We start from the raw sequence: 26,985 nt of genomic DNA, 5'->3' as shown, positions 1-26,985 counted from the left end.
GGCTCCCGGTGGTCTTCTGGGTGCGCTTCAAGGTGTTGGTGACCACCTTTAAAGCGCTCCATGGCTTAGGGCCGGGGTACTTACGAGACCGCCTTCTGCCACCAATAGCCTCCCACCGGCCAGTACGCTCGCACAGAGTGGGCCTCCTCAGGGTGCCGTCCGCCAGACAATGTCGGCTGGCGACCCCCAGGGGGAGAGCCTTCTCTGTGACGGCACCCACCCTCTGGAACAACCTTCCCCCAGAGTTACGTACAATAACAGACCTCCGGATTTTTCGTTGGGCCCTGAAAACCTATTTATTTCAACTAGCTGGGCTGGCTTGAGTTAAATTTTAAATTGATTTTAAATTGGGTTGTTTTAATTTACGGCCAAAATATTTAATTATTTTAATACTGTTTTTAAATTTTGTATGCTCTGTTTTTTACTTTGGCTGTGCACCGCCCTGAGTCCTATTTGGAGAAGGGCGGTATAGAAATTTAATTAATAAATAATAAGAAATAATAACAAGTGACCTGGTCTTTGGGTCTCATTGGTCTCCATTAAGACCTGTAAAGCATTCTGTGGGGGCACCATTTGGCTTCACAAGTTTCTTTCCGAACAAGCCAAACTAAACATTCTAAGGGATAGTTTGTGAACTGCTGGAAGTCGGTAGACTGGAATTAGGCAATGTAGGGCATTCCGGGATAAAAATAACAGAGTTCTCATATTGCCATATAATTGAAACACTTTGTATGCTTGTTCATATTGGTCCCTCTTAAAATGATTCCTGGCAGTGTACTTGACATATGTTTTATTACGGTAAACCTATGACAGGGATCTCCAAACTTGGCAACTTTAAGACTTGTGGACTTTAACTCCCAGAATTCCTCATTGCTTATGTGGTTGATAAAATGTACATAAGCCAGACGGCACCAGTGTAGCACTCCTTTCCTCCAGAATAAAATTGCTGAATGAAATAAAGGAAAGGTTTCTCCTGTCCATTCATGTCCGACTTATGAGGTGATGCTCATCTCCCTTTCTTAGCTGAGGGAGCCAGTGTTGTCCAAAAACACTTCCGTGGGTGCATGGCCAGCATATCTATATGCCAAGGCTTAGAGAACGCTGTTACCTTCCCAACAAAGTACCTATGTATCTACTTGCATTTACATGTCTTTGAACTGCTAGGTAGGCAGGAGCTGGGGCAAGAACAGGAGTTCATCCCGTCACGTGGCACTCGGGTCTCAAACCTGGGCTGTCAGCTTTCCACCTGACAAGCTTAGCGTATTTAACTGCGGTTCATATAAGAAATGTGACAGATACCAAGATTTTGATATTATGGATAAAGTTTAAGGCCATAAAAAATAGCTGACCCCTATTATACAATAAGCTGTTATCTACATTAAGATGCAACAGAATTCTCAAAGTTTTTTCATTACTGTATTCAGAGGCAGGATTATTAGGCAGCCATAACTGAATAGACCCATCACATCCCTATTTAGGAAATATGTCTAAATCAGTGTTCATATTAATTCCATTAGATGAGTCAGTGGGTTAATAGGGGTTAAGGTAAGATCCTCCATTCAAATTCTCTGATTGCGGTGCTTCACAACTTGCTTGGGTAAGATAACAAGAAACTGCTTTAGGTCAGAAACTGCTTTGAGCCCACTTAGGAAAGCTGGGTGTAAATGTAGTCATAAAAGTGGTAATAGTTATGCTATTTTTTAAAGTAGAAAACTAGGTAGATCTCTCAGAATAAATGGTCCCAGTCAGCTTATGCAGAGAAAAAAAGATGGTTGGATTTATATATTTTTTGTCTTGATAGTGGAACATTATTTTGGATAGTAGTGGATTCTCCTTGGTCATTTATTGAGGATGCTATAGTCACCAATTCCAAGAGTCCTCTCAAGATTTCTGTTCTGTGATTCTAGATAACAAAAGATAAGCAACAATATTATCCCCCAATATTTGCATCTCTACAACTCTGCAAGTATCACTATTTGCAAATAATGTAAATATTTGATTTCTAGGAGGAAGGACAATATAAATACCTTTATTCTTGGTAGAGGCTTAGGCCCTGAAACCCTCCATGAGATGATTTTCTCTTTGGGGATTTAAAATTCAGTATGGGTATCTTGAAGCTCTATCAGACAATTAAAAAAAAATCCATTGTCCTTTTATCTTTCCTGCCCTCCAAATTTTTTTTTTTTTTTTTAAATTTGATTTATATGCCGCCCTTCTCCGAAGACTCAGGGCGGCTTACAATGTGCTCAGCAATAGCCTTCATCCTTTTGTATATTTATACAAAGTCAGCTTATTGCCCCCACAAACTGGGTCCTCATTTCACCTACCTTAGAAAGGATGGAAGGCTGAGTCAACCTTGAGCCTTGGCGAGATTCGAACCCTGCAGTAATTGCAGGCAGCTGGTCTTAAGCAGCTTAATAACAGGGTGCTTTAAACCCTTGTACTACCAAGGCTCTTATTTGCATAAAAGATCCAAAAATGTTGGTGTCACCCACATGTGATGTTACCTACCATGCCTCTTATTCCAAAAGTGAAATGTCTAGCCAGAAATAAATTCCATTTCTAGCTCTTAAAGGCTGTTCTTACAGTATTCATGTATGGGCAAATATTTGTCTCTCGACTTAGCAGTGATAGCATCCTGAAATGGCAAAAGACATGGTAAGACACTTATAGTGAGGGATTTCAATTTGCTTCATGCAGGCTGGGTTTACAGAACCTAATCTACGTAGTGTTTCTCAACTGAATGCTTCCAGATTCATTAGAACACAGAATTCCCACAGAATTCTCTGAGGGGATTCCAATAGACAATTGTCACCGTGTACATCTGAAGATACCAGGTTGGGGAAGGCTGTATCAACAATACTATTTCTAGGTGCAATTAACTGCTCTAAGACAGAATTATTTAGGATGAAGCTGACGTAAGAGCAGTGACCATGATTTTAATACCAGAAAATTTCAAAAATCTAGTTCAAGATATAAATATAGCTAAACCATTGGGGAGTATTACTTGCATTAGCACTGAGCTTTAACTTTAATGTAATTGGAAAGGTGCCTAGAAGGTTCAATATGCACATTTTGCATTTCAAAATGTAAGATTTTTTTAAATAAAATAATTTTAATTATAAAGTTCTTCATATTTCATACATGCAGAAAGTTCTGAATACAAAGTTGCATATAGTAATAACACTTAGCAACTTCATACCCTGTTTCCCCTAAAATCAGACATCCCCTGATAATAAGCCCAATCGGGCTTTTGAGCGCATGCACTAAAATAAACCCCCCTGAAAATAAGCCCTCCCCGAAAATATTTAAACGCATGAGCAGCCGGTCCCCGCCATTTCCTCTGGTTTCCTCCATGCACCCCAAAATAAAAAGACCTCGCTGAAAATAAGGCCAAGAGCTTATTTTGGGGTTCAAAAAAATATAAGACAGGATCTTATTTTCGGGGGGAAACGGTAGTGCTTTACAGTAAGCAGTTTACAGAGTCAGCATATTGTCCCCAACAATCTGGGTACTCATACCAACCTCGGAAGAAAGGAAACTTGAGTCAACCTTGAGCCAGTCAAGATTGAACTCCTAGCAGTGGTTAGAGTCAGCCTGCAGTACTGTATTCTAACCATTGCGCCACCACAGCTCCCACATATGTAGGGAACCTGCAAGTTTTATTAAAAGCTTCTACAATAGGAATTTTTTAAAAAAATTACATCACAAATTAGAAGAATGGCTAACTAATCCAAGATATGCTAAGATATATTAATACTAATGTCATCAAGTATAATGATGAAAAAGTTATCTTTAAAATAAATAGATACAAATGAACAAATTTTCTGGGAAAACTAATACAAAGGAAAGGAACTGAAAGTGGAAATACATTTCAAGAAACAATATTTTTAAGAGAAACAGGACCAAGAAGTCATGTAGGACTTTTAAACATTTTGGGTATCAAAGGAAATAGGAATATTGACATTGTCCATCTGTTGATTCTATTAGTTGTTAATGTTTGGCTTTTATTGCTGCTCTGCCTTTTTGGCTTAAAGCTGCTTGTGGTTTTATTTGTGTTTTTAGCTATTTGGAGGAACATGTGGGATATACATTATCTAATGTGTTTCTCTCCTATAAACTATGAATTCCCCTTTTTTTAAAACTATAAGTTACTCAATATACCTTTTTTCAATAGTTATTTCAGGCCACTGTAGAAAGAAGACAATGCAGGTGGTCCTGGACTTACAACAGTTCATTTAGTGACTATTCGAAGTTACAAATAAGTCAATGAAAAAAGTGACTTATGACCATTTTTCACAATTACGACCTTTGCAGGTACGTCCCCATGATCATGTGATCAAAATTCAGATGCTTGGCAACTGACTCATATTTATGACTGTTGTTGTGTTCCGGGATCATGTGATCCCCTTTTGTGACCTTTGGACAAGCAAAGTCAATGGGAAAGCCAGATTCACTTAACAACTGGGTTACTCATTTATCAGCTGCAGCTATTTCACTTAACAACTGAAGGAAGAAAGGTCGTAAAATGGGGCAAAATTCCCTTAACAAATGTCTCACTTAACAACCGAAATTTTGGGCTCAATTGTGATCGTAAGTCGAGGACTACCTGTACAACATTTCAGTGTTAAGAGAACACTGGTTGTGTTTTGTTGTACGCAGAAGGATGAGATCCTAGCAGAAGATTTCCCAGACAATATTTTTAACGGTAGCAATAATCAATGATCAGGAGTTGATGATTACATATTTCTTCTTTTTTAGAAAAAAAAATGAATGTGTTTTTAGCTCAACTTTAGATAATGGAAAAGTAGTCTAGTTTTTCCAAGATAGCAAGCAGCAACTTTTTCCAAGTCTCCATCAGATGGCACTGGCCTTTCATTTGTTTGAACTAGTTTTCTTAATCTGTGTGGCTCCATACTTTACTTGCAAAACACGCATTAAAACATAACAAACCTTTGTGCTGTGAACTCTAAAAATGTTAATGCATGTGTTAAATGACATTAAAAAAGATTACTTCTACAATATTCATTGCCTCTCTTTGAGCCTCTATGAATATCCTACTCTCTTAAGGATCTGCAAAATTCTTCCCCATTCAGTACCATCAAATTCATACTTTCGTTTATTATATGCAATGTCTCCATTAAGTAGATAACAGTTTCCTACTCATCCTTATTATCAGAGTTACTCCCTGTTTCTTTTATGTTTAGCTGCTGTCTTCACTGGGGTAAGCACACTTCAACGTTGTAGGATTTGCTTTCTTATGTTCTTCAGAATCTGGTTGCTTGAAAATATTGCCTTTGGAGACGCTCTTCTATTTCCCACAATATGACTTGTTGATTTCCTCTAAGTTGCAAAATGCTTGTTCCTATATTGGTGCTACTGCAAACATCTTTTTCCCCCCTCTTGATAGATAATCAATTATTATTTTCAGCCTCAGTCAGTCTTTTGAATCTTTTCAGAATGCCAGCAATGATAGTCTGAAAATAAATTTAGGTGTTCCATAAAACAGCTAGTATTAAAAATATGTTTGCAAATATACAATTAAATATACAATTAAAATCAAAACATAATTTTATTTTTATATCTATTTTAAACTATTTGTATAAATCACAAACCAGGGATGAAATGCTCCCGGTTCGGACCAGATCACCCGATCTGGTAGCGATGGAGGCAGGTGGTTCGGAGAATCTGTAGCAAAAATCCCTGCCCCCTCTTCCCCCCCGCCGCCCAGCTGAGCCGCACAATCATCAGAGGCTTTTTTTTTTTTTTAATTTTTAAACGCATTTTTTCGACAACCTCTTCGGCGGAAAAAATGCTTTTAAAAGTAAAAAAAAAAGCCTCTGATGATCACCCGGCTCAGCTGGGATCGTCAAATGTTTTTAAAAGCCTCTGATGATTCCAGCTGTGTTGCCTGATCGGCAGAGGCTTTTTTTCTTTTAAATGCCTCTGACGATCCAAGCTGAGTTGCCTGATCGGCAGAGGCTTTTAAAAGAAAAAAAGCCTCTGCCGATCAGGCAACTCAGCTGGGATCGTCTTTGCCGAAGAGGTTGTAGAAAAAATGGTTTAAAAGTAAAAAAAAAAAAAAAAATAATGGCCAGGCCCACCCAGTCACATTACCACCACCACCACCAAGCCACTCCCACAGAACCAGTAGTAACAAATTTCACCACTGACACAAATGTTAATATAAGTAAAATGTCGCTTTAACCACTCTTTGGTGGTTTGGAAATAATTTTTACCTATTTAACTGGGGTAGCTTTAGAATTGTAGCTAAAATATTAGGGGATGTAAGCATGCTACAGTAGGGGAAGATTCTGTAGCAGGACAAAGAATATTGTTAAATATATTTGTAAGACAAGAAGAAAAGGTTATAAGATAAATAAACTGAGTTTAAGGAGAGAGTTTAGCAGCTGGCTATGAAAAATCTCACTGAAAGACTAGAGTATTAGGATTTGGGGTTGTAGTAGGGTTACTAGAGATTCTGCCTAGTTGACATGTGGCATTATTGCTAATTCCGCATGGTAAATGGATGAATAAGTGATGGTGATAGGTGAAAATGAGTTTAAAGGGCAGATGGACTACCCATTTTACTTGTCCAATATTTGGCTTGTGAGTGAAAAACAATAAAGAAGATCATTCAGGCTTTACTGCACATTGTAGGGTGTTCTGTATTTTTGCACAGGATAAATGTAAGATAGTGTTTTAATATTCAATTAAGTCCTAATGCATCTGTCTCAAAGTTAGTCTTCTGCAGATAGTTCAGGATTTCAACTTCTAATTTCCAGTCTAGTGTTTTGTCAGTTGTAATCCAAATACATCTGGAAAGCATTGGTTTGGGAGAAAGCATTCCTAAAGGTGAACAAAATCATGTTTCAGTTGACCTGGCAACAAACCTTGGTTTGTATGGACATTTTAAGCTAGCATGAGTCTTTTAAGTAACAGGTAGATAACATATTTGCACAAAACATGGAGGTAAGTGAAGGTGATGCAATGAACTTTTATAAATGTGAAAAATTTAATTTGTGAAGATAGATTTTTTCCCCTTAATGCTGAACAGAGCATAGTTCCCTTTTTAAATTCCTTTGTGTGACTGTAGCTTGGCTGCATATGCCATCTAACTATTGAGAAGGGCTTTAAAAATATACCTCTACTTTATTTGTGCTTCAGGTCAGATTAACCAAAATGGTTATTGTGTCACCTAGAAACTACTTGATTGCTTCAAGACTAGACTTTTAAAACCCTATATATTATTATTAAAAAGGCCAGGAGCAACAAAGACCATTTTACCATTTCTGCAATGTTTTCATGGCAATTTGATCTTTACACAGGTTTTTAAAAAAATCTTTGTACTTGGAGCTGATGGAAAAATCGAAGAAGGGAAATGGTTTTGAAACGCTTTCTCTATGGCTTCTGATTGCCTTTTTTTTTTTTTTTTTTTTTTTGAGCGAATATATAAGGATGTAGCTAAAAGTTTCAGCTGGCTTTGTGGGGACATGCTTTATTTAGTTTAAGAACACACATCTTCCCCCATATACCTCAGTAACTGATGTTTATCACTATTAATTCTGTCAGGAGATAAAGGCACATAGGTGTGGCTCACATGTACAAAGTTGTCATAGATTACAACAGTATTTATATACACGAATAGTATAGCTATTTGAGCTTTTTATAAGCAGCCCCCAGAATGGAATCTAAGTAAATATTTATATTTCAAAGCTGCCCTTTGCAAGAAGGAAGCTAAAATATCTGTAGCAAAACCAAAAATTACAGTAAAACCTGGTGCATAAAATATCTACCGGTATTTTAAAATAATACCTTGATTGAGCTGACTGCACTTAATGGGTTTGGACCACATTTTTTATATGATAAAAAATCCTACTGAAATAATTTAATGTATAGTAAAGATGGATCTTGTGAACAGTGCTGTCCAAGTGTGAGTCTGACCCAATTTTTTGAGTTTGTTTGTATGTATTTTTAGGACCGATAAAACTTCCCTGCTATTTAAAGAGCAGGTCCAAGTGGGAAAAAAGCTGTTAAAGTATAGCTTTCATTATATTCAGATTTAATTTTCCATAACTTTCTCTTACTCTTAGATGCAACAATTAGAATTTGCACAAATGCAGCAGAGGGAGGCTAATCGTGCAGCTCTGGAAGCCCTTGGGCCAAGAAAGAAGAGACCATTGGATTCGTCTATTTCTTTTTCTGGACTTGAGGTCTGTATAATTATGCTTTTTTTTGTCTGCTGCATTATCTTCACCAGCTGAACCTTGTTTCTATTTTTTGTAAAGGGTATGGTCTGCTCACGGAATTCTTTTATAGTGGAATATATTATCGATTTCTTAGGAATCAGCCCTCTGAGCAATGGGGTAGCCTGGTGGCGAAGACGGTCACCTTCCGTTGGAAGGTTGAGAGCTCAATCTTAGGTAGCGTCAGATGTTTCTGCTGTGAACTGCACATGGTGTCAGGAAGGGTATCCAGCCAGTAAATGCTCAACTTCATCCAGTCACCCCGACTCTATCCTGAATTAAGGGATTACAGGGTTGTAAAAAGGAAGGTGTTTTTAATAAGAATCAGTCCTCTATTTAGCATCCAGAAGACTTGATTGTGTGGTGTTCTGTGAAGGGATTTTCCAGTAATACTGCAGCAAAACATACTGTTAAGGAAGATGTATATAAACAAAGCTTATAGAAATGTTTATCTAGAATCTTCCTATAAAATTCTCATGGGATGTTGCACTATTGGTTTCCTAGTGTGAAAAAAAAGTTGGAATGGTCCAATAATATAGAAGAATAGCCATTATTCCCATTGAAAGCCCAACTACCCACCCTAGGAATGATTGGAGAAATTTTTCAGCAGAAAATCATCCTAATAATTTTGGCTGTGCTCCTCATACATTTTCATATGCTGATATCAACAGATTTAAATTGCTTTTAAAATAATGAAGTTTTTTCTAGAAACAAGAATGCTTTCACCTGTTAAAAACACATCCCAGACAAAGCAAATAAAAGTGTTTTCTCACAGTGCTTCTTTAATTATTGTCACTATTTTTAATACTTTTGATTGAGATGGACTCAGATAAGCAAGTGAAAGGAGGACTAGAATTGGCAGGTTCACATGATTGTAGGTGCATCTGTCATGTGTTTAGTTTGGATGTGCCTCCAAATGTTTTCAGTCCATTGCTTAACAAACGTAGCACTTTCTGAGCCTTAGATCAGAAAATGACGTTCTTCTAATCAAGTACGCTCTACTAAGGGAACAGAAGGCTTGTTTGATATTTCTGGGTAGGGAGTCTGTGTCTACATATTCCCACAGCTTCCGATGCTCAAAACATGCACCACAGTCTTGAATGTGGACTTCTGTCACTAAAGTTAGTTTAATTTGACACAGGAAACTACACTGTGAATAATTGTATTAACTGTATTTAATATAATTTATTTTATGTTTATATTTATTTATTTTGCTCTAAATTCTTTTTCCTGATCTCTCCATTTAGGATTTATGACTGCTAAAAATTTCCCATGTTGTATTGGAAAATCACTCTTAAGAGATTGTTGTGTTCTGAGGCAGGTCATCAAGTTCCTGTTCAATTTTTACAAAAAAATATTTTTGAATTCCAGCACTAGTTTATTGCCTTCCATTGTGTTGTACCAAGCCCACCATCCTTCTTTCCTCTGAGCACTTTTGATTGTCTGGAATCCCACTGCCACTTGGTGGTTTTCCTAGCTTCTGAAAATAATAACTGTATGCAATAATCAGACTTGGTAGATCTCTAGATGAGGTTATTTCCTTTGCAGAAACCAATTGGGCAATCTGCCATCACTGAATCTTGGGACTTAACAGTCTTTTTCTGAATAGTTTTGTTTTATGTTTTGTTTGTTAATGACCTTAAGAGTCATTAAGGTTAAGGATTTGCAATCACTACTTTCTCTATCTAATTCAATATTTCAATACACAGTTGTGCTTACGTAGCAAGAATGGAAATGAAACAACAGAAAAAGTAATCTCAAGGTTTGCGGAAACCCCCAAAAATTAGAAGGAGAAAGAAAACCTAGTTTGAGAGGAAAGAGAATCTTCAGAACAGCCAGTGGATATTGTGCAATGTAAATAGACAGCTGTAATCCTAACGGAAACCAGCTGTCCCGTAGCATTTTTGCATGACTCTATCAGTGTGTAAGGGACGCGGTGGCTCAGTGGCTAAGTTGCTGAGCTTGTCAATCGAAAGGTCGGCAGTTCAGCAGTTCGAATCCCTAGTGCCACGTAATGGGGTGAGCTCCCGTTACTTGTCCCAGCTTCTGCCAACCTAGCAGTTCGAAAGCACATAAAAAATGTAAGTAGAAAAATAGGGACCACCTTTGGTGAGATGGTAAAACTGTTCGGTGTGCCTTTGGTGTTTAGTCATGCCGGCGACATGACCACCGAGACGTCTTCGGAAAGCGCTGGCTCTTCGGCCTTGAAACGGAGATGAGCCCCGTCCCCTAGAGTCGGAAATGACTAGCACATATGTGAGAGAGGAACCTTTACCTTTACCTATCAATGTGTACATTTCTATAGTTCTCAACAGCAATACTAAATATACTTTATATATTAATCTTGCTTGGCTTCAATGTGCCAGGTAGATTAAGGAGTCTTTCTACTTGGAGGAGGCAGGGTTTTAAAAATGATTTGACAATGGCAGTAGTAATAATGACAATGATAAAAAGAAATCATTGGTAGATTAATTGTCCTTTCCCTCGCTACTCCTGTGAACTTTGCAGTAGATTTCTGGATCGTGGTTGCTTTAAAAAGACCTATGCAGATAAAATGTGGAATATTGAAAAATTGTGAAATAGAATGTCCAGAATGTTAAAGCATACAGAGGAGACATGTGAGCAGAAGACCAGCCAGCTAGCCCACTAAAGCAAATTAACACATCAGTGGGAAATATTAACTTGCCTTTGAGCTTGGGTGTATAGTTTTAATAAATTAGCAGCTATCTTATTTATGTGTATAGAATGAGCTTTTATCTCCCTTAATTACTGCTGAAAGATTTGAAATCATGAGCTTGGTGTAACAGCTTTCCCAGGTCCCTCCCATCACAATTAAACTTTTCATTAGGTAAATCATTATGTTTACTATTAAGCAGGAAGAGGCTGCATAAGAGCAAAGTAGTAATTATTTCTAGCTTTTCCTTTTGTATAATGCTAGAGGGTTTGTAATGAGTGCCCCTTGGACATATTCTTGCTGTCGCTGATGTGACTCCTTTCTTATTAAACCCTCCTGGTGTAATCCTATATAACACTATTGATGAAAATGCTCGTGGCAATGGAGTCATGCATCAGAACAATAGAATTCAACATTTTGTGCTACATGAGCAGAAGTACGTTTAGGCATACTGTACGTGTACTTTGCATATTTATAAGATGCCTAGGAAATACAGCAATTGCAAGTTAGTGATTTCATTAGTTGTATAGGGATGTACAAGTCACTTCAGATAGTAAAATGGCAAATCAGAGTTTGCTAGAGTAGGCTCTAAACAAAGAACAACAATGAGAGCAGCAATGAGCTATACCTGCAAACTTGTATCTATTGCACAAAGGGTTCAGGTTTTTAGATGTGTGACTAAGCAGCCTTGCTTCTCACTTTTGGTCATACAGAGAAGCCATGTGTGTTTTATGAATGAAAACAGGATTTTTTTTCCTCAAATGTAAAGTTGACAAATAAGCTTTGAGGGAGAAAAAAAATTATATTGTGTCTTGTGGGTGAGGGGATTAATAATAGGTTTGCCAATCATTTCTCTGAAGATTCTTTTTAGAAACAAAAGTGGGGAGGGTGGATCAGTGGTATGATTTTCTATGGAATCCACTTTAGCTTCAGATCTAGAGGTCCTAAATAGCCAATGGCTTGTATCCTATGCAGTTGCCACCAATATTCATAAAAGTCCCTTGAAATGCTGGAAGTTTGTTTTATGTATTTTATACCACTCTTTCTCACCATAAGATACTGCAGTTTATAGCATTCATTGCTTGCCAGGAGTGTATTTGAACTGTTCCACAAAAGTATTCATATTCAGACATATTTAAAAGTGATGTTGGTATGTTGGAAATGAATATAAGGATAAGTACAGACAAGTGTAACTAAGAATATTTCATAATTATCAGGTAATTTGGAAATCTTGAAGCAGAATGCTTGCATTGCAGGCGTAACAAGGAAGACAAAACATCCTGATATGTAAACAATATTTGGTCTGTTCAGCAAAGAAAGGAGGGCCTTGAAGTAGAATATGGCTCGAGGGTCTATACGCACTAATTGGATATTTTCAGAAAAGTTGGCTAACTTAAATATGTAGAACTGAATAACTTGAATGCAAGGATGCATTTTCTAAAGCAGATAAATGTCAGGAATAAATTAGTTTCACACACATGTCCCAACTCTAGTTACTGATCTTATCAATAGAGAATAAGGCAGTGCTAATTTCCCCCAAATTATTCTTTGAATTTTAGCATATATAGTTCAGAGGCATCCCAGTGGGTCCATGCAGCAACTCTCTTAAATAGCTCATTGGACTTGAGTGGAAGATGTCATTTCTTCCTTAGCCAGTATACCTCAGACCTGTAAAAAGGTTTGGACGTGAGCCAAAAAAATAATAATCAAAAGATAAAAATGTTTCCTTCTCCAGCAGGACTGGTGTAAGGGTTCTTCAACTTCAAGGAAACATTAAGTTATATACTAAGAATGAAGAAACTCTGAAGCTTTATATAATAAATCACTAGCTTACTTTGACTAGCTTAAATGTAGCAGTTTATAGGGCTTTTGCACATTCCCAAACCCACTCATGCAAATTAGTGCAACTGAATTAATGCAAATTTGGGAATTCATGATTAGGACATTGTAAAAACTTGTGTTTTAAAGAAGCGTTATCCTTATTACATCTCCCATAAATGCCATTTCCTATACAAATGCAATGGTGTCCAATAAATTTTAAGTATTATTTTTGTTATTTAGTTTAAGATCTGTTGGCATTCTTGCTATGGAAGTTAAGGCACTCTTCCACTGTCTGGGAAATATAGGCACCTCTAATTTTGTATTCCACTTCTCAGCATCTGGATATCAAAATGATTTATTGATAACAAATATCTGTAAAAACAAATAGTAGATTTTTAATTTTAAAGGATTTAACCAGTTGTTCTAGTATCTCTGGCGTCTTAGAAGCTGAAAATACTGCTAATCCAAACAAGTATTGTACTGTAAATATTGCTATTGAATTACATCTGCTAGATGATATTTATCACTTAGCACAGCATATGTTAAAAATTCATCTAGATATTTCATGGATGTGTATGTATGTATGCATACATTTGATTATTTATTTTCAATTGGCCTGGGAATCAGATGGGGAAGTTCCATTCTGGAGATAACTGCTAGATTGATGGCAGACTCCATCTCACCCCCTCATGCTCTCTACTCTTCACCCATCCATCTTTTTGCTTATCATACCAATGTATTATTCTCATTGTTTTCCTTTATTGTTGTTTATTTATTGTTCTATTATCTTCTCTTTACACTTTTTTTCATTTTTCTTATTTTTCATTATTGTAAACTGCCTTCAGTAACATGGCAAGATAGATGGTAAATAAATTTAATAAATAAATTTAATTAGCCAAATCCCTGTATATATAGGTAGGTTGGTAATAATGTGGATATAAATTTTGTATTTCCAAAACCAGTGCAATCCTCCCTCAAGTTTTTTTTGAAACTTCAGGAGTTCTCATTTCAGGAGGCAACCTGAATCTTGCATCTTTTAATCTTTCCTTTTGTCTTTTCTCCTTGTCCAGCATACTGGAGAGTGCATATTTTTAGACTACTATAATGATCCTATTTCTGTATTTCTGAAAATGATTATAATGCATGAGAATTTGCCCTTTTAAAAGTAGTTTATCCTGTCACCTATTTTTCAAAAGTGATGAAATTTGGACTTTAGCATTGGTTTCCGTTAATAGTGCAGTTCATGGAAAATCATAAAACACCATGGTGGTTATTGGCATTTCATATTCAATGATCTCATTTGAGCCTCCAATAGCTGTCAAAATCAGCCTTGATCAGGAGTGCTTTATTGAAGGATGATAATACTGCAACATTCTGACATGCATATTTATTGACAAATTATATTGGTTAGTCCGGATGAAAATATGTCAGCATGATGAACTAGAAAGAAGTTTTTCTTTTTTGTGGCTCTGATTTTTTTATATAAAGTTGAGGAGGAAAGGATAGATCATCATCTACTGGCAGTTGTATTTGTTGATCTTGCACAAGGTGTTTGATTTCTAGTAGGTTAGCAAATTTCAGGTTTAAAAAGTTTCAGTTGACCTTATATTAATTGCTTTTCCCTCTTTTACTTTGTTTTTATTTTTTATCTGTAAAATAAGCCTACATGCCTTGGTGCCACTTTACTATTGGATTTTCATTTTTTTAAAAAAAACAACAACCCTGGTCTACCAATAACTCAGATGATAGCCCAACTCACCTCACAGGGTTATTGTTGTAGGGAAAATAGGACAAGGAAGAAACATTAGGTATGTTTGCCAACTTGCGTAATTTATAAAAAATAATAAAGTTGGTATAATGATAAATTAATTAACTAATTTTAAAAGTTATTTTGCATGACCCTTGTGGGAAACCTGGTCTTATTTTTTAAAAAACTAAAAACAAAAATAAATCTATAAAGCCTGAAATCTACTCAGTTATAGTCTAGTTATTCTGAAAGAATACACAGATTAGCTGTTGCAGAAAATCTGTTTCTCTGGGGAGCAAGAAGCATGTTAACATGCGAATCATTTCAATTAACTATGAAATTCCCCTTTGTGTTAGATGCATCTTGAGTCTCATACACATCATTCATGTCTAATTGAGATGCATTTCATTAAAGTTGCTAGAAAACAAATATAATAGTTAAATGTAATTGGAAGAACTAATGTAGTTTTTATTGGAGGCAAGTGGAATTCAGAAGGTGCTAAACTTTGCAGCAGTTTTGGGTTTAGGCTACCTTTGTTGACATAAAAGCTATGCCTGTGTAGTAAATAGATCTATTCCAGGCTGCAATTCATAGGTTTGAGCATTGTAACTCACTAGCAGAATATTCCTGCTATTCAGAAATGGAGCTTAATTATTTTGTGTGAAAGATCTCTGCAATTTAAATGACTAATTGTATTGTAGCTTTGGGCTAAACATATTGATAACATAAATGTTGATGGCATCTGCAAGGTCAAGAGACTGATAATTTTGATTATAGTGCTTAAATGATTTGGCAAAAAGTCAAAATACTTCAGTTTAATAATTGTCTATTAAGGCAACATGACATATTTTGTACAGTATTTGTTACCCCCAGGTACAGATTAAAGATCTGATGTAGCCACAGAAAGTGACGTGCATATATGAATCTTAGGCATAGTGGAGAATAAACTGTCATCATATTTGCAGTAATTTGTCTCAATATGTAAAACATTCTGCTGGTTACAGTTGAACCAATTTGTAGAAATGTCACAGAGGAAATGGGGCAGAATGTTGTACAGCTGAATATTAATACCACTTTTTTTCATTTAAATCTGAGAGTTTTAACTCAGTTCCAAATGGATTGAAGATAAAAGTTCCTTAATGTACACATTTATTCCTTAATTGTTTAATGTATTTCAGTATTCAAATACTTTTCAGATTGTAGCATGATTTGTCCCCCTAAATGTTATTCTTTTATTTTTAAATTTCACTGTCCTTTATTAGATATGCAAGCAACACTATAAAGAAAATAGTTTCTTATGAAGTTTAATGGTATAATATGTAGTAGCTATAGATTATTGTTGTAATGTTGTATGCACTCAAACTGAAAGCAAAGGATTTTCTTTTTTGTAATAATTTTATTAGAGTTTATAAGTACAAAGATAAATAACTTATAAAAAACTAAGGAAATAAAAATTAAAAAAGAAGAAAAGAAAACAGAAAAGAAATTCCATTTCAAGTGTCTTTAACATCAAAACGTCTTCCCAAAAGAAAAAGTTTCATTCTACTCTAGGATCCTGGATTCAGAAAATCATCCTGAACTCAGGCTTAAGTAAAGCAATAATTGAATGATGTTATGCATAGTTGCCAAATGAACAACTCAATATAGGAGTGCATGATGAAAATATCTAGATAGCATCCGTTCCCCCCACCTTATTTGGTATCTCTGTGATGTTGTAAAGAAGAACCTATCTACATGACATAGTCTTCAATTTGATTAATCTTTGATTGTTTATGTTACTTGAATTCATGGAATTTTTAGTTCAAGGAATTGTAGTGCTTTATATTCAAAATTTGATGTATGCACGTATTGAAGATCCACCAAACTTGATAACGTTTTTAATCTGAGCAATAAAAAAATTTAATCCAAAAAATATTACTCTGAAAAAAATAGGAGTAAATAGTTATCTATTATAGCAATAGTAATAAAATTTTGTGACAGTAAAGATACAGTGTACCAATTTTAATCAAATAAGTCTTGAACATGCTACCATTAGGATGTGTTTGATTACAGCTCCTATAAACCCTAGTTAGCTTGCTGGGAATAAAAGGAATAGGCTTCTATACCATCTGGCAGTCCCCAGATTGGGAAGAGCTGACAAAATATTTCAAGGATTGCAGTTATTTGAAAAATTCTTCCTCAAGAAAGAGATTTCTTCCTGGAATTGTAGTCCTTATATACTATTAATCACAATGAAATGGGTGAATTTCTGTATGAATGCTCAAAAAGACATCTCAGAGCAAACTAAATCTTTCTACTTCTTTATATGTCTTTGACTTCTGAAGGACATTACTTGGAGGGTTGAGAAACCTCAGGGATTCGTTTCTCTTTTTCTTTTTCTCACCCTATTCTTCTTTGAAATATTGCCTTATGTTGAGGTCCGACTCTATGGTATCATACAAAGAGGAGTGTCCCTCACCCAATGGCACTAATCTCCCTTCCATGCCTAGTCCAAATTCCTGAAGAAATAGGAAGTTTCAACCAAGAGTATTTTTATTTTAGATTAAATCAGTCAGTTGTGTTTCCTGATATTAGCAGGGAAAATATACTTTCCCAAAAAGTAGATTATATCAATTGTTCAGAGTGGCTCAATTAAATTGCTGACAGTACACTTTTTTATACCACTTTTATATTTTATTTAAATTGCTGCATGCTTTTTACATTACTTATCAAACTTCAAAGTGCTTGGACTTAAATTGTTTCAGCCATGCTTCTAAAGCAGAGGTTGAAGTTAATTTAAGTTCCATATCATTAAAACGTCTCAGATAAAAATGTTTTTTTACTCCACTTCCTATCCAAAACATTTTCCCTTGAAGCAATTTGCAGTATAATGTTAAAAGTGCTATGTTTACTTTTGACATGGGGTACAGACTATGTGAAGACTAGTATTATGTTCATTATATTCTTTAAAAAAAGAGCCGACAAACTCAGATTTTCTAGAACAGGGATAAGAACCGTGGTCAAGTAACCTTCCCAGGACAGAAGTGAAAAGCTAGCAACTACTAATATATTACTGAAACATAGACATTTGTAGATCATGTCCAGATCATCAGTATGATACTGTGAAAAGAATTCAAATCCAAGAGTTGGAAGGGGCCATTTAGGCACGGAGTTCAACTCCCTTACTCACTGCAGAAATCCAAACAAATACCTCAAAAGATAGCAGTCCATACTAAAGTATGGACACATTCAAAACACATTCAATGAAAGGGAGCCATCAACTCTCCTAGTTCAGGGGTCTCTAGAAGAGGGTCACAGTTGGAGCAGGCATCAAGAGATATTGTACAGAACAAATATTAGATAGTGATGCTTAAGTGGCCTCTTTCAACTCATTGAAGATCTGATTGCACTTGCCATCTATGGGCAGATTGCCTACAGATGTATGGACAAGAATAATGAAATATGGGTGTTTTTTTACAATGAATAGGTGAAAAAGTAGTGTATAACTCTATCCAAAATACACTGTATATGTCCTGAATATTGCATTAGACTAATATATATAGAATTGTAACTTCATGATTATAAAAGACACATATTACTTTTATTATTATTACTTGGGAGTTGTCAGATTTTTTCCACTTTTTTGTTATAGCACTTTTTATGCTTTTTTCTTTGATTATGTATCACTATCACTTTTTTGTGTGTTGTTCTCTTTTTTTTTTTTGTTATTAATTTAAAAAGCAATATATATAAATATAGTGATTCTTGGGTGTCAAACTTAGCAAATGTCTATTTTGGCTCAATAAAGCCCATTTATACATGCTTTTCTTCTTTTTCTCCCATCCAGGGCTTCAACAGAACGTCTAGTCTTACGAAACCATACCTTTGGTCAAGAATAACCCGAATTTGTCTCAGGGATTTGATTTTTTGTCTGGAACAAGAGAAAGAGACAAAGCATTCTCTAATCTTATATCAAGCTCTTCTGAAATAGTGGCTAATCTAATTCTGCATTTCAGCTTATCATACCTTGCCAAAGAACAATTTGTTTGCACTATCCTGAAGTCATATATTACACATATGTTTGTAAGGTCGTCGTTGAATGTAGGCAATGCTGCCTGGACATGTGGAAGGGAAAAGGCTTCAGGTGCCTGCTAAGATACTGTATTAGTATATAAATCCGCAATATTATTCCATGAAGCGTGTGCCTTCTAACATTGCAGTTAGTGAAGAATGACGTGATGAATGTATTTAATGACAAACTAGCAGTTTGCTAGTGCATAGCCTGCAGGATTCAGCCTTTCTGTGTGTCCTAGAGAAACCACCTGGGAGCCAACTAAAAAGTGTCAAAATGCAGGCTATAATTTCCTGTTCAAAAAAAAGATGGAGAAGAAAGAATCCCTACTGGCATTTTTTGTGTTACTAGTCCTACCAGACAGATCTGCAAGCAAACTACAGTTGTAAAAGTTGGAGAAAGCAATACTTGAAAAGTCAAAGTAATTTTGTGGGACAGTTCATAAGACAGTGGCCTATCCATTTTCAGCATAAAATGACTTCATTTGCATATGTATTTGCTTTTGTATGTGTTTTTAAAGTGTCCTACACAGTTCAAGATGCCCCATTGCTTTCATTGGAATACAAAGTGATTTCCTCTCCATTATGAGAAAGGAGAGAATATATGTATATATATATACTGACTATCAGGGATCTGCTCTATCTTGCACTGATAACTTCAAAATAATTCTAAAACCTGGAAAAACCAGAAGAAAAATTTTGCAAGGGCATTTGCAGAACAGCACAAAACTCTCCAGGGTGCCATAATGTTGAATATAACTATTAATCCCTCCTGAATAGGTGATGAAAATTATTGTGATGATAGAGCTACCTGCTATCATTTTTTGCACTTGCCTATGAACATTACTTTATTGTGGACAATAATGTCACAATACAATACCACATATGACATGGATGTATATAATGGAACCTGTGAGAAAGAAAGCAACTGAAAGCCTTTGAAATTGAAGTCTTTATTATAAATAAGAATAATCTTTATAGTTTCTCTACATATTACAAAATGGAGAATACATGGATGTGGGGAAACCCTTGATAAGAAGTACTACTGAAGTTATATTGAGTTTCAAGTCATGGTTTCCTTGTTAGAAAAATGGTGAACTGGGGTAGTTAAACCAATGTAGTAAATTATTTGTGTCTTTACGCATATTTATAAAGTGGGCAGTCTTGGATAAGAAAGAATAGCACTTTGATTGTTGAAGGCAAATATATTTTGTATTGTAAATGCTTAACTTTTTATTTAAAATGTAGCATATTTTTCCTATTTTGCGTATTTAGCTTAAGTGACAAATGTTTCAAATTTATTTTAAATACTCTATTAAAGTGAATATTTTATTAATTCTAAGAGTAATTTCTACACAAACTGTAAATATGGCATTGCTTCACAGAACAATCTAGTCATAAAATCCTAACAATTGGGACATTACAGCTAATATTCTCAGCAACACTTACAATTATGGCATAACTGAACATCATTTTGTACCTTAAAAATAGCCTTTTTGTCTTGGGGCAAATATCTGGGACAGCTACATACAACTTAAGCATATATTTGCTCTTCTCACATATCAAGTCAGGATGAGCAAAGGCTTAAGTCAGAGTGTTAAATTAGCCTTCCCTAATTAAATATACATTGGTGCCACACATTTAGTTCTCAAATTCTTGCTTTTCCAGACCTGGACAAGCACAGCTCTATAATTTATACCTGTCACTTCAATACTACCACATTCTCAGCTGACTTGCACTTAGGTGGAAGCTGACCTGATTGTATCATCTTATCATAAAAATAAGAAAATTCCCCAAACCTTATTCTAGGAAGAAGAAAAAGACAATTTCATGCAGTTGTCCCCCCAGGAGTCTAGAGATGCCTGTGGCTTCTGTTCTGACCTTTAAAATTAGCCCTGGAAGACACACATTTTTTATGCAGGAAATGGAAGAAGGGGAACATAAGCAAAGAAGAATGTACAGTATGGTAGTCTTCAGAAACTAAAGGACTCTTGTCAGAAAGACTAGAGCTCAAAATGATCTGAGGTTTGCAAGGAAAACTGAAAACAACCAAGAAAGTTATTTGGGTATGTCAGAACAAAAAAAAAAAAAAGGCCAAAGAGATTGGATTTGGAGATCTGCTGTAAAGAGAAAATGGCGAAGTGGTAATGAGTAATGCTGAGCAAGCAGAAATACTCTTGTTTTGTGCCTGTCTTTCCCTCAAGCAGGAAATGGAACCCTAGCTAGTGATCACTATGCCACTGGGGAAACAGGAGCTTAGGGTAGACAAGGATAGGCTAACCGAGAAATTAACTAAGATGAGTTCAGCTCTCCAGATCACAAAATGGGCCTTATAGGCTAATTGAGTTTCAGTCTATTACAGCAGCTTAGGTCAAAATCCAAAAGTTTCCACCCTAACTTAATGGCTATCTAGAAAACCTGTGCCCCGGTGGGGGTGTCATCATTTCAAGATCTATATCTAAACAAACAATGACTGCATGTGGCCAAAAGAGCAGTGGGAGCCAAAGCAACTTCCTACTGGCTTCCTCATTGAGTTTCCTTGTAGAAAATAATCTTTCTCTTCCTTCCTTTCTTCCATCCCTCCCTTGAATTCTTGCCAGGTTTCCCATTTTCTTTGCTTGTGGAAAGTTTGCAGAGAGAAACTGAGGATCCCAGCAGGAAATTGCAAGTCCAAAGCCTGCAGACAGACAAGTGACTGCTGCTGTGGGAGGGAGGGGGAGAATATACAGAGATGCAGGTCAGCAATGAGTGTAAGATGCTGTGTGGATTGGTGAGGAAGTGTGGGCCAGGAAGGATGCATGTAGATATGGTGAAGTGCCATGTGGGTTGTGTAAGGTGCATGCATGAAGAGCTGTGGTGGCTGTCAGAGTTTGATTCTCACCAGCTCAAGGTTGAACCAGCCTTCCATCCTGTGGTCAGTAAAATGAGGACCTAGATTGTTGGAGGCAATATGCTGACTACTTAGGGAAGGCTGTAAAGCACCATGAAGCAGTATACAAGTCTAAGTGCTATTGCTAAATGCTATGTGGGGGATGGCATGAGTTGAGAAAGGTGAGGGGGTTGGGTGTGTGAAGGTTGTGGGGTAAAGCATGCATGGGGTGGCATGAATCAAAAAGGGTGCCAGAGTATGCTTGGGAGTGCACAAGAGATGCCGCATGGGTCAGGAATGGTACATGGAAGGTGATGTGGGTTGGAAAGAATGTAGGAGTGCACAAAAGGTACCACAGGGCAGGGAATAGGGGGTGGCACTGGTTAGGGTTAGAAAGGGTGTGTGTGCGCGTGTGTGCATACGCCAAGAGAAGCCTTGGGAGTTGGGGAACGTGTCGAGGAGATTACAGGTTAGGGATGGTGTGGGCAGCATGGCCTGGGAAAAATATGCAAAAATTCCTTCTGCTTGTCCTCCTTCCTTTCCTCTCTTTCTTCTTTCTTTCTCTCTTCCCTCTTTCCTAGCAGGCAAGTAAATAGCTGCTGCTGGGTGGGTTAGGACCCAGGGATTGAGAGAGTGACTGGGAAACTGTCCTGGAATGTTGAATATGAGCACATCAGCAGAAGCATTGCACTGAGCAGCCACAATTTCCTCAAATTTCCTTCCCTCAGGAGTAACGAATCTTGGATTTTAGATATGTTCAAAATCCAAGATCTTGGATTTTAGATCAAATGGTTTAAATTAATCCATTTGAGCTACCTTGGTTCAAAAATGGTTGGCCATGCAGCACTGTTTTGCCCAGTTACAGGTTATGACAGTTTCAGTAGCATATAGTTAGCTTCCATTGGACCAGTGAATGCCTATTTTATTCTTAATATTGTCTTCAGATGAGAAAGAGTGAGTTTTAGATGATGATGAAGAAAATTATTCCAGTATGGATATTTCTGAGAGCAGATTACTGAATCTGCCCCTACAACCAGTATAACCATGACGCACTTCAATCAATGATGCTCTGATTTGCAGAACAATCCTAAATGAGCCTGTAAGGCATTACTGTGTTCTATTTGTTTATGCATCCCAAAGTGGTTTTTTAAACATAGCTTCCTAGCATAAAAGTTGCTGAGCCCCTGCCATTGCCACTGATCATTGGGAGCCGATGACAGATGATATGCCTATCCTAATCTCATGACATACAAATCTGAAATCCCATTTATCAGGTAGCATTTAACTCATAACATTCCAGGTTTTCTTAATCACCAGAGTAATTTTTTTTGTTACAAGGAAGACAGACTGGAGGCATTTTAACTCGTAATAGAAAAGAAATGCACACCTTTTTAGCCTGTAAGAGGTGCAGGTTGCTTGAAATGAGATGGTTGAGAAATGGTAAACTGGCTAGAATTAGAAGAGAGGATGTGGGCCATCTGATGCAGGCAACCGCTCATCTCTCGTGATTTTGTATCAAAAAGGGAAGATCCCTGGGTCTGGGAATTAGGCTTCCTCCAGGTTGCCTATTGCCAGAAGACGTTAGGATTTAAGTGCCTATAAAGTGACTAGTTGCAGCCATTAATACAAATAGGGCATCTGTGTGGGGCAGGATAGATTAAAGGGTTTAAAGCAGGGGTGTTTAACTTTGGCAACTTTTAATACCTGTGGATTTCAGCAAGTCTACAGCAAGTCCAACTCTTGAAGTTGGCAAGGTTAGACACCCCTGGTTTAAATGCATAGGTTAGTAAGGATTTGGAGGATGAAATGCTTGATTGACTATCTCAAGGGTCAGCAACCTGCAGCTCTGCAGCCACATGTGGCTCTTTTATCCCTCTGCTGCGGGTCCCTGTCGCTGGTCGGCATCACAATTTTGAGAGGAGCTTCAGGCTGGGGGGAAGTATGGCGTGCCAGGGGGAGACTCTATGGCAAGGGGTGGGTTTCCAGTCAGCTCCACAATTTTTTTTTTTAATTGAAAAAGTTTTCAAATACAAATTTTTTTCCCGCATCTTTCTCCCCCCCTCCTCCCCAACCCCCCCTCACCACCCATCCCCCCCGTGACTTCTTCACAACAAAAACCTAATTCATAACAGATTATATAATATTTTACCATCCCCTTACTCCCTCCTCTAAATACTGACCCTTACTTACTAATAATATTATTAATATTATTACTTCCCCCTTTTACCATACATTTCAAAATATCATTCTACTATAATATTGCATAACTTCTAATTTAGCATAATATTATTATAACTCCCAATTTAACAGTAATCTGCCCTTTTTCTCCTCCCCCGTACTTATATCTGTATATTAATACAACATTTCATAACAACCTTCCACTTTAAAACTATATAATAAGTCCTGCTTTAACATTTAATCTTTTGTGTATATTAATATAACATTTCAAAGCAGCCTTCCCCATAAATCCTAATTTAGCATTTATTCAGCTCCATCCATTTGCTCCACTCCCATAAATATATCACTTAAGCATCCCTTTTCTTAAACTAAACAAGCAGTAAACTAACCTATCTCCACCCACTTTCCTACAAAATTGCCATACACAACAATTCTTAATATCTTTAATCTACTACCCGCCCTACTAAAAAAAAAAATTCTATTATATAGAAAAAATCAATAACTTTAAATTTATAATCCATATATCTTCTTTGATGTCTTTCCACTAGATTGTTGGGTACATCATCCATATTAGGGTAACATAGCATCCTAGTTGCAACAGATTGTTCAAAATCCTCAGTTATCATCTGCCCCCATCAGTAATAAATCTCATATATATATAAAAAAGGAAAACAACCACCCGAGTGACATTATAATTATATTCCATATAATATTTGTAATTGTGGTTTTCTTCAGGATTATTAATTCCCATCATCATAATGGGTAACAACCAGATCTTCTGCGTGCCCCAGCGTAGCTCTCTTGCCTTATAGCTCAACATAAATATAATACATTTATCAATAAAAAGAAATCTAAAAGGGATAATTCCAATCCAACCAATTTAAGGCTCTTTTCACATCCCAAAATTACGGCATTGCAGAGGTCTGTCACTCTCCTCAGGATAATGTTAACCAATACTTCGCCTCAACTGTCTTTTCATATATTCATTCATTTTTTTTAAAAAAAAAAAAAAACCTGGCTTCACTGTTGCTTAATTTAGAAATTTTTATTTTTGTGAGACCTATTCCTTTTTTTTTTCCCTTTTGTGGGTTTGATCTCCATCCTAATTTCATTTCTACAAGTTGTATATCGACTGATCGATTTTCATTCTGCTTTATAACTTGATCTTGTTGGTTTTGCTTTTGTAACTCGTATTTCTTTTCTATCAATTGTATATCAGCTAATTGATTTCCATGCTTGTCTGTGACTTGATGAATCATCATCACGTTAGAATCCGATGCCACTTCTCTTTTATTTGTAAATAATCCAGCTGAGGTGTCTAAAGAATCCGAAGGCAATTTGTCTACAGAAGCCTCTATAATTCGATGTTTTCCCTTTATTTCCAATTCCTTCTGCTTATCCTGTATTGTGCATAAAGATGTTGAATTCATTTTCAAAATTTTTTGATAAAATTCTTCCGCTTTTTCAACAGTATTTAATTGATATCTTTCTCCTTGATATCTCAATATAATACCAACTGGAGCATCCCACCTGAATAGAATATTTCTTTTTTTAAGTTCAGTCACCAGAAAACCAAATTTCTTTCTTTCCAATAACATCTTGGGCGGGAGCTCTTTGTATATCCAAATCTTTCTTCCAAACCATTGCAAAGTAGAGTTGTAAGAATTTTGCACAATATTATTTCTTATATCCTTATCTGTAAAATAAATCACCACATCTCTAGGCAATTGCCTTTACTTTGCAGTCCAGGAATTTATTCTATAAACTCTATCGATCCTACAAAATACTTCCTCAGGTTGAACTTTTAAAATCCCAGCCAGAATTTCAGAAGATATTTTCCTTAAATCATCTCTGTTATTTTCCTGCAGTCTTCTCAGTCTAATCACATATTCAGTGAAATTATATTACATCATTAAAACTTCTCTTTCAATCCGTTGTTGTATATTTTCTGCATTACAAGTCTTTTGATCAGCCTCCATTTTAGGTTTTTCTTCTAAGCTATTATCTTGAGTATTTGTCAAGTCATTTTCAATTTTTTGTATTCTATTGTCCAAATTGTCCTCAATTTCTTCCATTTTAGACTCTAATAAATTAGTATTTGCATCCAACTGGATCATAAATTCTGTAAAACCATTAGCCATTTTTATAATCTTTCGTTCCAAAATATCAAACTTTAATTGCACCAATTCTTTAATTTCCTGCTTAAATTTTTCAAAGTTCTGATTCACAATCTCATCCCTTCTTACAATCTCCTCCAAGAGAAATTCAATTATGTTAAAATCAGGTTTCTGAGACTGGAAATTTAGAACTTGTTCATGTAGTTTGTTAATGGGGGAATCCCCCCCACTGCTTGTTTGTCCAGCTTTGTAAGTCTTAATGCCATGTTTCCGCCCAGACAAACTTTTTTAGAAAAGAAAAGAAAAGCAGAGAAAAAAAAAAAGCTTCTTTCCAACCAAGATCAATATCAAATCTCCAGGAGAAAGAAAACACAAAAGTGGAGTTTTCTCTTCAATTGTAGCCAGGAGTATTTATTCCGCTACTTTGTAGTAATAGAAAACGGAAGGACTTTCCCTTTCAGCCCCTTCTCAAGCCTCGGCAGTCGCCATTTTTAAAAATTCTTTTTTCCTTCTTCCCTTCTTGAATAACTTTTATAAAATAAATGAAATACTTGCAATTCAGGATCACAGGTCCAACTCATGTCCTCTTTAATTAATCTGTTAAATTTGTAGGCTTGTTCTTGTCGCCTAGCTCTGCATAGGCAGAGGTCTCCCAAAGCCTGGAGCGGCGGCTAGGGAAATGGGGAGTCTCATCTGCTTCGTCCCCAAAAGTAAAAAAAAAAACTTTTGGGGCTACACAGAGAGCTCTACCTGCCCTCGCTGGCTCTATCTCCATTTCCTCGTGGAAACTGAGTTTTTTCGAGCCGCCATTCCGTTGTGAAGGCGGCTCTTTACAGGCAATGGGGCTGGCGGTCCCGAGGGATCGTCTGGCGGCGACAAGCAGCAAACCAGAAGTCAGTCAGCTCCACAATTGATAGGGCTTTTGGCTAGGACAGGTAGAGGAAAAAGGACACCGCACTAGGAAAAGACTCTATGGTGGGGGAAAAGGACTTCTGGTCGGCTCCAAAATTGAATGGGGGGCTTACAGTTAAGACCTTTGTGGCTCTTTGAGGGTTTAAGGTTGCCGACCCCTGGACTACCTTATCCCTCAAGCATTCATGGTAAGCTTTGCTCTTGGCTTGCAATCTGATACATTAGGCCATCCTCTTTACCCCCAAAATGCTTGAAGTGCAACCAAAATTTCAGTACCATCCTGCATGCTATCATTCCTTCTGCTCTGATCATTAGTTTGTCTTTCCTTCCACTTCTCCAGTAAACATTATTTTTTATCCAATTAAATATAG

The 26,985-nt window shown here is 36.5% G+C and overlaps 1 protein-coding gene across 1 annotated transcript in view; it reads left to right on the top strand.

Moving 5' to 3' along the window:
* The window catches only part of TAF4B (TATA-box binding protein associated factor 4b), a 63,497-nt gene extending 44,947 nt beyond the window's left edge, over positions 1-18,550 (top strand). Inside the window, exons 14-15 of the mRNA XM_070942335.1 lie at positions 8,094-8,213; positions 18,315-18,550. Coding sequence (XP_070798436.1) covers positions 8,094-8,213; positions 18,315-18,458 — 264 coding nt within the window. The 3' untranslated portion in view covers positions 18,459-18,550. The remainder of the gene's footprint in view (positions 1-8,093; positions 8,214-18,314) is intronic.
* Positions 18,551-26,985: the final 8,435 nt, after the last annotated feature.

The sequence above is a fragment of the Pituophis catenifer genome, unplaced genomic scaffold (assembly GCF_029215685.1).
Source record: "Pituophis catenifer annectens isolate HBS135680 unplaced genomic scaffold, rPitCat1.0.hap2 SCAF_3, whole genome shotgun sequence".
Lineage (NCBI taxonomy): Eukaryota > Metazoa > Chordata > Lepidosauria > Squamata > Colubridae > Pituophis > Pituophis catenifer.
This window is presented reverse-complemented; position numbering and strand designations above follow the sequence as displayed.